This window comes from Rhinichthys klamathensis, unplaced genomic scaffold (genome assembly GCF_029890125.1).
Source record: "Rhinichthys klamathensis goyatoka isolate OS25496 unplaced genomic scaffold, OSU_Roscu_1.1 h1tg001230l_1, whole genome shotgun sequence".
NCBI lineage: Eukaryota > Metazoa > Chordata > Actinopteri > Cypriniformes > Leuciscidae > Rhinichthys > Rhinichthys klamathensis.
The window spans coordinates 1-12,500 of record NW_026607392.1 but is presented as its reverse complement, the minus strand read 5'-3'; the positions used below and the strand labels follow the sequence as shown (position 1 = coordinate 12,500).

Sequence of the window (12,500 nt, the reverse complement as noted above, 5' to 3'; positions counted from 1 at the left end):
GCATCCTAACTGAATAAAAGTATTTATTTTTTTTAAATCCCAAATTTCTGGATGGTACACATTTTCCACAAAAATAAGAAAATCATAAAAGCATCAAATCCTCATATTAGAGTGATTTCTGAAGGATCATGTGACACTTATTCCTGTGATCAAAGCTGATGTTCAGCATCATTACTCCAGTCTTCAATTACACTTTACTATATATTCACATTTACATTGAGTTTGTTACATTATTAATTTATTTTGCAATACAAATTGTGAAGTATTATTCCAGTGTCCATCATCAGTGTGCTCATTGCTCTCCGCTGTGTGGGTTATGGGTTATGATTATGATTATGATCACCTTCTCCTGCAGAAGCTGCATGGACTTCTCGAAGGTCTTGGGCGCCGCCCTCTGGTGGTTACAGAGGATCGCCACGGCTCGGTTCGCTCGGTTATACGACAGGATCTTCTCCTCCACCGTCATGTCCTCTGAAACACCAGCGATATGAACATCAACTCTCTGGTTATGAATATGTGAACGATGCGAATCCTTCTCAGTGTTCACTCACAGCACAGATGTCTTGTGTTATGAACTTGTGTGAATATCTAAAAGATGTAAATCCTTCTTAAAGTTCAGTCACAGCAAATGTCCTCTTAGTTGGGGATATTAAATGTAATATTTATGTAATATCTCCTGCATTATATGAGAACTGAACTGAGCTGGACGATGACATCACGGTTAAACTCGAAAAATTAGAATATGGTGCAAAAGTTCATTTATTTCAGTAATTCAACTTAAAAGGTGAAACTAATATATTATATAGACTCATTACATGCAAAGTGAGATATTTCAAGCCTTTATTTGTTATAATTGTGATGATTATGGCTCACAGCTTATGAAAACCCCAAAGTCAAAATTAGAATATTGTGAAAAGCTTTTCATAAGCTGTACGCCATAATCATCACAATTATAACAAATAAAGGCTTGAAATATCTCACTTTGCATGTAATGAGTCTATATAAAATATTAGTTTCACCTTTTAAGTTGAATTACTGAAATAAATGAACTTTTGCACCATATTCTAATTTTTCGAGTTTCACCTGTATATGTATATATATTAACTAAATTAATAACTTTTTTACAGCAGAAATGAAGCATCACTGAGCTTCCTTAAGCTGGACTGAGACGCTATTCTCTTCTGGAAATTTTAACACGTGTTATAGTTACACAACTTGTATCAGATATGTGACTGTAGTCGGTGTGTATTTGCCAGTGTTTGGATGAACACGACACGTATTGTTAACTTGCGTTTATGTAGTCCAGTGATGTTTAATAAAGAGTTTGTTTGAACATTTGGATGTTTTAGACATCATGAATCTACATAGACGAGCTCTAATTGAGAATATACAGCGGTTTAGAAGTTGATGTTTCATTGAATGTTTTATTTGAAGTCACCTGATAATCTTGCTTAACCTTTTTAAAGTTATCTTTTACGTTATTAATTTTTTGCTGAGCTTAACAAACGGATAATACTATTATCTGATCATATCTTTCTCATGGTTATTTCTGCTGATTCAAATATGCAGAATAAATACACAGATACAGCAAACAGAGAAAACTGAGAGTCTGACAGAAATAAATAGTTTGTTATAATAAATTGGTTATTAATAACAAGTGAAAGCAGCTTTTGAAAAATACATTGAAAAAGAGAAGCATGATGTGATTGGCTGCCAAAAAACACCCATTAATCTTTAAGTTTTTATGAATTAAGATTTTATTTATTTATTGTAATGTATTGTTTTATTTATTTTAGAGCTTTTTATGGGATACCATATAAAATATACCTATAATTATTTTCATAAACACAAATTTCCCTCCAGCCAGTGCAGTAACACACATTGTGTGTTAAAAATCTACACAACTTGTGTCAAAATACCATTAACATATGCTGTGTGTTGTTTTTTAACACATCTCTTTTTAGACTCTGTGTCATTATTATCCTGTTATCTCAGTAAAGCTGCTCTGACACACTCTGTGCTGTATAAATGCCTGTGACACACAGACGTCTGATCTCGGACCTGTGGTGAGCTTGTTGAGCTGATCCTGCAGTGTGGTCGAGGCGTTGAAGGTTCGAAACACTTTGGCCGTCAGTCCCGGCATGCACTCGTTCAGGGCTTTGTTGAGGTTGACCGTCTGAAAACAACAGAACACCAGGTTATAAACTCGACAGACTGAATGCTGGGAGGATTTAGTGCTGGTTAGTGACATGTGATATCACATGACGCGGTAGTAAAGATCACATGACATGATGGCCAAAGAAAACATTTCAAATTTTCATTTAGTTTACCTTATAAACTATCAGCTAAAAAAAAAGAATTTTATATATATATATATACACACACTCACCGGCCACTTTATTAGGTACACCTGTCCAACTGCTCGTTAACACTTAATTTCTAAGCAGCCAATCACATGGCGGCAACTCAGTGCATTTAGGCATGTAGACATGGTCAAGACAATCTCCTGCAGTTCAAACCGAGCATCAGTATGGGGAAGAAAGTTGATTTGAGTGACTTTGAACGTGGCATGATTGTTGGTGCCAGAAGGGCTGGTCTGAGTATTTCAGAAACTGCTAATCTACTGGGATTTTCACGCACAACCATCTCTAGGGTTTACAGAGAATGGTCCGAAAAAGAAAAAACATCCAGTGAGCGGCAGTTCTGTGGGCGGAAATGCCTTGTTGATGCCAGAGGTCAGAGGAGAATGGCCAGACTGGTTCGAGCTGATAGAAGGGCAACAGTGACTGAAATAACCACTCGTTACAACCGAGGTATGCAGCAAAGCATTTGTGAAGCCACAACACACACAACCTTGAGGCGGATGGGCTACAACAGCAGAAGACTCCACCGGGTACCACTCATCTCCACTACAAATAGGAAAAAGAGGCTACAATTTGCAAGAGCTCACCAAAATTGAACAGTTGAAGACTGGAAAAATGTTGCCTTGTCTGATGAGTCTCGATTTCTGTTGAGACATTCAGATATTAGAGTCAGAATTTGGCGTAAACAGAATGAGAACATGGAACCATCATGCCTTGTTACCACTGTGCAGGCTGGTGGTGGTGGTGTAATGGTGTGGGGGATGTTTTCCTGGCACACTTTAGGCCCCTTAGTGCCAATTGGGCATCGTTTAAATGCCACGGCCTACCTGAGCATTGTTTCTGACCATGTCCATCCCTTTATGGCCACCATGTACCCATCCTCTGATGGCTACTTCCACCATGTCACAAAGCTCTAATCATTTCAAATTGGTTTCTTGAACATGACAATGAGTTCACTGTACTAAAATGGCCTCCACAGTCACCAGATCTCAATCCAATAGAGCATCTTTGGGATGTGGTGGAACGGGAGATTCGCATCATGGATGTGCAGCCGACAAATCTGCGGCAACTGTGTGATGCCATCATGTCAATATGGACCAAACTCCCTGAGGAATGCTTCCAGCACCTTGTTGAATCTATGCCACGAAGAATTGAGGCAGTTCTGAAGGCAAAAGGGGGTCCAACCCGTTACTAGCATGGGGTACCTAATAAAGTGGCCGGTGAGTGTATATATATATATATATACACACACACACACACTTGAAAAAGACAAAACTCAAATTTAAAGTCCCCCTGTGGTGTAAATCCAGCGTTTAATGTTGTTTATGTGTCTATGTGGTGTTTTTAATACGCTTTAAGACACACCATGTGTAAGTTCATAAGTCGACAGCATTGCTGAGTATTTCCTCCTTAAAACTGCAGTGAACCAAAGACAGTCTCAAAAACACGGTGTGAAATCGCTGGTGTTTCTGACGTCACAAACGACCTTGTAACCAATCAGATCAACGTGTGATCGTCAACCAGTGGATCTCTGAGCTGAGGGAGTGAGTGGAGGCGGGGCTCATTTGCATATTCATAGAACCGCGCATACTAAATGAGTCAAGGGTGTCGAGTTACATTCAAGATATTGTAAGACATGAAGAAGGAAAAAAACGTTTCAATATGTCATTCTGGTGATGAAAGATGAGTTTAAAGGATAAAGTGATCGACAGCAGGAACTTTCACTGTTTAACTGCATGATTCAACAATCTCCACTTACTGTAATTCGGTCGAATAAATCATCTTCTGGATCCTTGTGCTTTATGAACAGCTTCAGGTTCTTGAAAACCTGTGAGTGAAAGATCAGAATAAAACAGTCAATCATGACAATCACACAGAGAGCAGCTTCTATCATCTCTCACACTGACTGTGTATCAATAATACTTATTCATTCATCTCAATTCCTAGAGATTCCTTGAACAACAAAAAAAAGAAAAAGACAAAAGAAAACAGAATTGTTTGACAAGTACATCAACAAATCAGTCATGATGCAGGAAAAAAAGCACAATAAAAAGAAAAAAATAGTTTAAAATTTTTTTGGGAGAAAAAATGTGTTTAACCATATTGTAAAGATTGTAAATGCAATAAAGGGGAAAAAAGAAAAAAATATTATATATATACTAAACATTTTCCTGTCTAAAGTGAGCGAGGGTTCAAGAGTGTGTGATACACCAGTGTGTGTGTGACCTGGTTAAAGAGTGTGTGTGATACACCAGTGTGTGTGTGACCTGTTTCTCCACCGGCACTTTGTTGTAGTAGCGGATGGAGTCTTTCCCCAGGAAGTCGAACTCCACGACGTGTTCGAGTCCGTCGAGGCGCCGGTGAAGCGAGATGTGCTCCACACGCAGAGAACAGCAGCCCACCGTATCAGCTGACTCATCGTCCTTCTCGTTCCCCGCGCGCAGGGCCAGCTGAGAACACACACACACACACACACACGCGCGATCGGTGTGAATCCGACATGCGCTTCACTGCACAGCCTCGCTGGATCTGATGGGCTCTGGGTTCGTACACACACTGTAAAATGCACTCATTTTTGGTTTTCAAGGACTTCGATCAGAGATCTCACTTATTAAACAATAACTTTATTATCTTTCAGATTCTAAAATAGGTAAATAGATAAACAAAAATAAAACAAAATGGTAGAAATAAAGTGCAGGAGACGCAATGACTAGTAACTTTCACCATTGAACGGATGCTATGACAAAGATATCGTTTTCCTTATTAAATATGATTTTTTCTGCTGTGAATATATGATTGACCTGAAGAATAAAAGCTGTATCATATACAGGGATATTTATATGAGCAATATCACACTCATAGCCATGAGAAATTCCTCTATATCAGACGAGCTGCAATGTTGATTTTGTGTGAAAAAATTGTTTTATCAATAAAATGACACTAATTTCACATTTATTGTCTTTCAATAATTCAAGTGCTTTTCATAAATATGACAGTTTTCAAGGGTTTTCCAGGACTTAAATTTCAAAAAGTAATATTCAAGCACCTTGTACGAACCCTGTGGGTGGAGCTTAACCTGAGTTAGGGTGTGGCTGGACCTTTAAGCTCTACCCATCATGGCCAGAGAGGCGGGGCTGGATGTCAAGCTCCGCCCCCTTGGCCCTGTATCAGTGTGATGAGCTCACCTTATCGATGAAGTAGATGGCGACACCTCTCTGTCTGCTCTTCATCTCTCGGGACGTCCAGTCGCGCTTGTACTGCTTTCTGATGGTGTTCACACACACCTTCAGCTGACGCGCCGTCTCGTACTTCTGCCAGTCCTTCTCGCCCTGAGCACAGACCATCATCATCATCATCATCACCATCATCATCATCATCATCATCATCATCATCATCATGGGAGCTACGTCTACATCAATCCGGATACATTTGAAAACGGCGTTTTTGTTTAAAACTAGATCTAGAGTGATCTGTTATTATCAGAGGAAACTGTCTGAGTTATGTATTTCAGAAATGTACATATACAAAATCACAGTTAGCGAAAAATGTAGTAATTTCATGCAGAAACTATGAGCTCATTGAAGTAATGAATACTTGTTTGTTAACAGATGATTATGACATTTAGAAAATATAGCGTTTTCAAAAAGCTTTGTTTTCATTAATAAAAACACCGTCTCAGTGTCGATGGAAAGACAAAACGGAGAGAAAAGATGCGTTTTCAAACTCAAACGTATCAGTGTGGACAAGGCCTCACACACACACACTTGAAGCTCCGCCCCCTGTGCCGGGAGCAGCAGCTCATTTGCATTTAAAGGGAAAGACACAAAAACAGTGTGTTTTTGCTCACCCTCAAAAAAAGTGACAATTTTAACATGCTATATAAAATATCTGTGGGGTATTTTGAGCTAAAACTTCACACACACTCTGGGGACATCAGAGACTTATTTCACATCTGGTGAAAAGGGCATTTTACCACCGCTTTAATAACTGATATGGTTATGATAAGTGTTCGCTCACTGGCTGCAGTTTTCTAGGGTTTTCACTCACTCACACACACACACACCTTGAGTTTGGAGCTGGGGTTCAGCATGATGTATTTAGGTCGCCCGTGGATGTTCTCGAGCCACGACGCCAACCATGTGACCGTGTTGTCGTGCTGGACGCGCTTCCACCGGTGTCCTGCAGGGGCTTCTGGGATCTTAGAGTCTCTGAGGGAGAGAAATATAAAAGTGATGCGATACTCGACGTGCACCGTGATTACATTTAATCATTAATTCATTCATAAGTGTCTGAGAAATCTTTTTTTTTTTTTTTTTTTTCAGTTTAATTTTAAGTCAAGTCAAGTCAAATATATTTATATAGCGCTTTTCACAATACAGATTGTATCAAAGCTGCTTCACAGTATCAATCAAATAATGTTAAGCATTAAAAGAACATGTATAAACAGAGTCCATAATTTAATAAATAATTAATTTTAAAATTAAATAACTTATTATTTGACAATAAGTCCCAGTGAAACCAATTTTGAGCTTGGATTTTATGCTTTATGATTTAATACAACTTTATAATAAAAAGTGGTCAAGTGAATTCATAAAACTAACAATTTAATAATTCATTCATTTTAATAATAATAATAATAATAATAATAGGCCCACTGAAATCTTTTATTTTTCCCAAAGTTTTCTGGATTCTGTGCTTTACAATTGAATACAAATTTACAAAACAAAAATCCTACTTGAAACTTTTAATAATTCATTAATTTTAAGAATAATAAGTCCCTGTAAAATCTGTTTTCTTTCCCCAAAATTCTTTAAAGTCAGTTTGAAAATGTCGGCATTCTGTGCTTTATGATTAAATTTATCATCAAAATAAGACGCTGTTTAATTATGAAATACATAATTAATTTTCAAACTCCTTTACAAACAAAACCGTGCTTTAATTTTGTCAAGCGAAGTGCTGCCTATATACAGTCGGCTCATTTATTGCAATTTATTGCGATTTTTTAAACACTAGTCCATCGGGAAAAGTTACATCACACACTTATACAGACTGTACATGATATATAAGATGAGTCATATTTACAAAAACTATTCATCACATCGATCTTTCTGAGTTTATTTCAGAAGCATCATACACTACATTCTCTTTAATAAATGATTCAATACATTTATTAAAGGCACTTGTGGCCGCCTAGTGGCCAAACAATGTCACCGATAAATGCGTTATTTCAAGCGCCAGGTTTCTATGAAAAGCTGATCTACTCTATTGTGATCGCTATCGGAGACATCAGTGTATATATTTGAACTTTAAACTTTTATCCAAGTACTTCTATGATAGTTTGAACTATTGCATCACAGAAATAATGATACTAAGAGGTTGAAAACACTGTTTGTGAAGCGGTTTCATGAGTAACGTTCATGACTAGCGCCAACACAGATTTGAAAGTTGCGATATGATTTTGTCAAAGGTTTATAGACTTGAATTGGAAGATCGTGTGTGTGTTTGAATGGAGATTACAGTATCGTGCAGCTCTACCGTCTCATCTCTCACTCAGTACGAGCAGCTCGAGGGCGTTCAGTCTCACGGGAGATCACGTCACTAAACACTCCTAGAGAACGACACATTTCATCCTCTGCTGGAACTAAAGTGGCAAACTTCGGTCAACCTCGTCTATGTCTAACCTCCTCACAACTCAATGTTCTAGTGACGGGTCACATCTACATTTTTCAATCGGCCCAAGTGAAATTCTGCAAATTGATCAAATTAAATGTGCTGGATTTCACTTGGGCCAATTGAAAAATGTAGATGTGACCAGTCACTAGAACATTTTGAGTTGTGGGAGGTTAGACATTTTTTACAGTGCAAGGACAAAAATAAAGCAATTTAATTTGAATTAATATCGATTCTGGAATAAAAAAATAAATAATAAGAACCGGGATAGCTGGGTGAATGGATCGTTCTCCCAGCCCTAATGTTTACTGTATCTGTCCGTACACAAATCAGACATTAGATGAGTGTATGGTCTCACTGGCTGCAGTTGATGGCCACGTGCTCCGGCTGGATGCGCTTCTTCAGTTTGCCCATCTTCGGGTGTTCTCCGCGCCCGCGGAACAGACCCGGCGGCTCCAGCTTGAAGTTCCCGATCTTCTCCCGGTGTCCGTCCAGCACACAGAAGCCGTACTCCTCCACCAGACGGCTGGACTCCTCCTTCAGGACCTGATGCACACACACATTAGAGGCACGCTAGTCACGTCACCTTCATTTATACAGCGCTTTAACTATATAGAGTTTCACAGCAGCTTTACAGTGATAACAGGAGATTACAGTAACAGAGAGTGTTTAGGCTTTACAGCAGCTCTAGAATAAAGTTATTGTCCAGATAAAGTTAGTTTTGATTGATTCACTTCCATTGTAAAGATCATTAGTCATTAACTTAGGGGCCAGAAAACCCTTAATGTGTTCCTCATTTACACGACAACAGTACGGTAAATACAACAGTAAATTGTGTCTCCAACTTAATGTCTCTTTTTGCTAAACTCAGTGCAATTTTTATTGATTACTCTTTTTGTAATAACTCAGTGCAAAAATGTGTATATATATGCTCTATATGCTCTTACCCTGTATATAGCTAGCTCTTAGTTATAGGAAGTATATTTATTTTTATTGTGTAGGAATAAGGTTTTAGCTTTGTTATACTGGCAGCCAAGTAATCGACATTTCGTTGTCAAATTTCACTGTGTGTTTTTTGTACAATGACAATAAAGGAAGTCTAAGTCTAAGTCTAAGTCTAAGTCTAAACAGTAGTCTTTATTTACAAATACACTACAAAAAAAAAAAATATTTTTATCTTGTTTCCAGTCCAAATATTAAAAAATTTCTTAAATCAAGATGCATTTACTGAAGTAGTAAAATGCCATAAGATATTATGTCTTGTTTTGTGGGGAAATAAATAAATAAATTGAGTTTTTCCTTAAAACAAGCTAAATTATCTGCCAATGGAGTCAGAAAAATAATCTTGTTTCCGTTTGAATTAAAGGTGCAGTGTGTAATATTTAGGAGGATCTGTTGACAGAAATGCAATATCATAAACATAATGTGTTCAGTGGTGTATAAAGAGCTCACATGATGAAGCGTTATGTGTTTATTAGCTTAGCATGAGGCGTTTCTCTCTACACACACCGCGGGTGCCGACATATTTCTACGGTGGCCCTGAGCGGACACACGCGTTCCGTCACTATGTTGTTCTTCATGATAAGAAGCGAAACTCAAGTCAGCGAATAAAACACTGACACAATGATGAACAAGTCACAATAATATTCGCAATAACATCGTTTTACTGAATAATTAAGTAAACAATTTCTAAATTTATCTTTGTAAAGAAACCTTATTGTTAACTGGCTACTCTCTGCTGTCTCAGACGACGACATCACTTCCTGTCGGCCACCATAACTTTTGTTGGGTGCGATTCACAACCTCACCACTAGACGCCGCTAAAACTCACACACTGCACCTTTAAGATTATTTTTCTGACCCCATTGGCAGATAATTTTGCTTGTTTTAAGCAAAAACTCACTAAATTTTAATTAATTCCCACGGAAAACAAGACGTAATATCTTATGGCATTTTACTCATCTAGTAAATGCATCTTGATTTAAGAATTTTTAGATATTTGGACTGGAAACAAGACAAAAATACTGAGTTAGAAGAGCATGTTTGCAGTGTAGAGTTGCTGTCCCACACACTGTTGAATACGTTTGTCACACACACCTGCTTCTCCTCCTTCGTCATGTTCTTGCGCTCCTCTGCCTTCTCCACGAAGTACTTGTGCATGTGGCTGAAGTCACACTTGGAGAGCGTCTTGATCCGCTTCCTCTCGTCGCTAGTCATTTCCTAAAGACAGTTCAATTCAAGAGGAGGTTTAAGAGAGTTAAAGGGATAGTTCACACATTTAACAAGTGAACAACAGAAGGTCGTCTCCTAAAATAAAGAAGAGATTCTGAGATGCTGAAACGAGTCGTCAGTAATTCCAGTCCCACTTCCTGTAACAATGTAACTAATTAGCATAATGCCAGCCTCTGCTGTTGATTGGCTGAGCAGCGTCTCTTAGCCCCGCCCTCAAACACTGTAGTGTATCTGAGACTGGAAGAGTTCGGCTCGTGTTGTTCGTGTCGAGAAGACGCTGTTTTCTGAGATCGAGACGGTAAACCCACGCCATCGTTACTGTTCGTATCACTGTGATCAAGAGCTGAGAGTCAGATATGATAATGAGCGTTTGCTCTCTGACCAATCACAGCAGAGCAGCTCTCAGAGAGGCGGGGCTTAGAGACTGAATCTTCACAGAAGCGTTTCAGACACTGAGAGGAAAGAGCTGAAGCTGCAGTGGAGATTATGAGGACATTACAGTGTTTCTGAGCTTGGGTGAATGTGAATCTGTTGTAGGAGACTCAGAAACAACATTAGGAGCCGTTAAAACAGCAGAACAGGGCACTTTTTAAGTGTTTACGCGACTATTGTTGGTTTCTGACCTCCCGCCAGTCAGTGAAGAAGTTGTTCTGAAACGCCTCTTTGCTGGTGTACTCGTGGTCCAGCATCTTGGCGTAGAAAGTGGCGATTTCCTCCGTCGCTGGACTCAGTTTCAGCAGCTGCCCTAAAAACACACACAACGTCACTTTATCATCACATTAACACTTATTTTGCTGTTTATTACTGTGAAGCTGCTTTGAAACAATCTGGACTGTATAAAGCGCTGTAGAAATAAAGCTGATTGATCACATGACATGTTTACCATCGTAATAAAAGGGCACGTTATCGGGCAGCGGATCATATTCTGGAGCGAAATACGGTCCCCTGTGCTCGAGACGGCTCCACTTCTGACTGTCCGAGGGCTTGCTCTCTTCCCACCTGGACATCAATCACAGGTTATTCATCACACACACACACACACACGCTCTCACACACACACACACACGCTCTCACACACACTCTCACACACACACACACACACCCTCTCACACACCCTCTCACACACACTCTCACACACCCTCTCACACACCCTCTCACACACACTCTCACACACACTCTCACACACACTCTCACACACACTCTCACACACACTCTCACACACACTCTCACACACACTCTCACACACACTCTCACACACACTCTCACACACACTCTCACACACACTCTCACACACACTCTCACACACACTCTCACACACACTCTCACACACACTCTCACACACACTCTCACACACACTCTCACACACACTCTCACACACACTCTCACACACACTCTCACACACACTCTCACACACACTCTCACACACACTCTCACACACACGCTCTCACACACGCACACACACACACACGCGCACACATTAATACATTTTACGCATGTTTAATGTGTAAAAATGAACCTTTTAAGATTGATTAATTCATTGATAAATTATGGGAAGTGAATATATTTTTTAAAGAATTATTTAAAATTTAAAAATATTATATTGAAATCATAAAATATTATCAACATTAATGTTAAAATAATATAAAAACAACATTAAGATCATATTTAATAAACAGTCTCACACTGATTAATATTAATAAAGAAATGGAATACACAATTATACATAATCATGTGCTTAAACTGTACAAATAATTCAGATTAATAAATTATTGATTGATTTGCATGACTGATGTCCATGGGTTTTTTAAATAAATATAATATGAAATAATAAATTCTCATTTAATATTACATACAAATTATATTAAATAAAAATAATATTTAACAGTCTCGCACCAATATGAGCTCAAAGCAATACACAGTTCTACATAATTATGTGTCAAATTATCGATTATTATATAAAAAGATTAATTTATTAATAAAGATTAATTTATTTTCAAATATATAAATTATACAATTATATTAATATAATACAAAAATTATATTTGTAATCAAAATAATGATTTTATAATTGTATTAATATTTAGCAAAATGTCTCATTAAAGCTGCAATCCACCATTCTACATGATTATCTGTTTGGAGTGTAGCATGTCAACCAACTTTCATCTTACGCGCATGCGCAGATGTGATATCATCATCATCACTGGTGGAGATCTGAACTGACCTGAAGTCTGACAG

At 38.2% G+C, this 12,500-nt stretch overlaps 1 protein-coding gene across 1 annotated transcript in view; it reads right to left on the bottom strand.

The window, feature by feature from the left end:
• Nucleotides 1-12,494, bottom strand: part of top1mt (DNA topoisomerase I mitochondrial) — a 19,112-nt gene extending 6,618 nt beyond the window's left edge. The window contains exons 1-11 of the mRNA XM_056245035.1: nucleotides 12,487-12,494; nucleotides 11,149-11,264; nucleotides 10,889-11,010; nucleotides 10,131-10,253; nucleotides 8,392-8,579; nucleotides 6,427-6,571; nucleotides 5,549-5,692; nucleotides 4,631-4,813; nucleotides 4,123-4,191; nucleotides 2,062-2,176; nucleotides 344-471 (exon numbers count right to left, since the gene is read on the bottom strand). Of these exons, the coding sequence (XP_056101010.1) occupies nucleotides 344-471; nucleotides 2,062-2,176; nucleotides 4,123-4,191; nucleotides 4,631-4,813; nucleotides 5,549-5,692; nucleotides 6,427-6,571; nucleotides 8,392-8,579; nucleotides 10,131-10,253; nucleotides 10,889-10,954 (1,161 nt within the window). The 5' untranslated portion in view covers nucleotides 10,955-11,010; nucleotides 11,149-11,264; nucleotides 12,487-12,494. The remainder of the gene's footprint in view (nucleotides 1-343; nucleotides 472-2,061; nucleotides 2,177-4,122; nucleotides 4,192-4,630; nucleotides 4,814-5,548; nucleotides 5,693-6,426; nucleotides 6,572-8,391; nucleotides 8,580-10,130; nucleotides 10,254-10,888; nucleotides 11,011-11,148; nucleotides 11,265-12,486) is intronic.
• Between the last annotated feature and the right edge of the window lie 6 nt (nucleotides 12,495-12,500).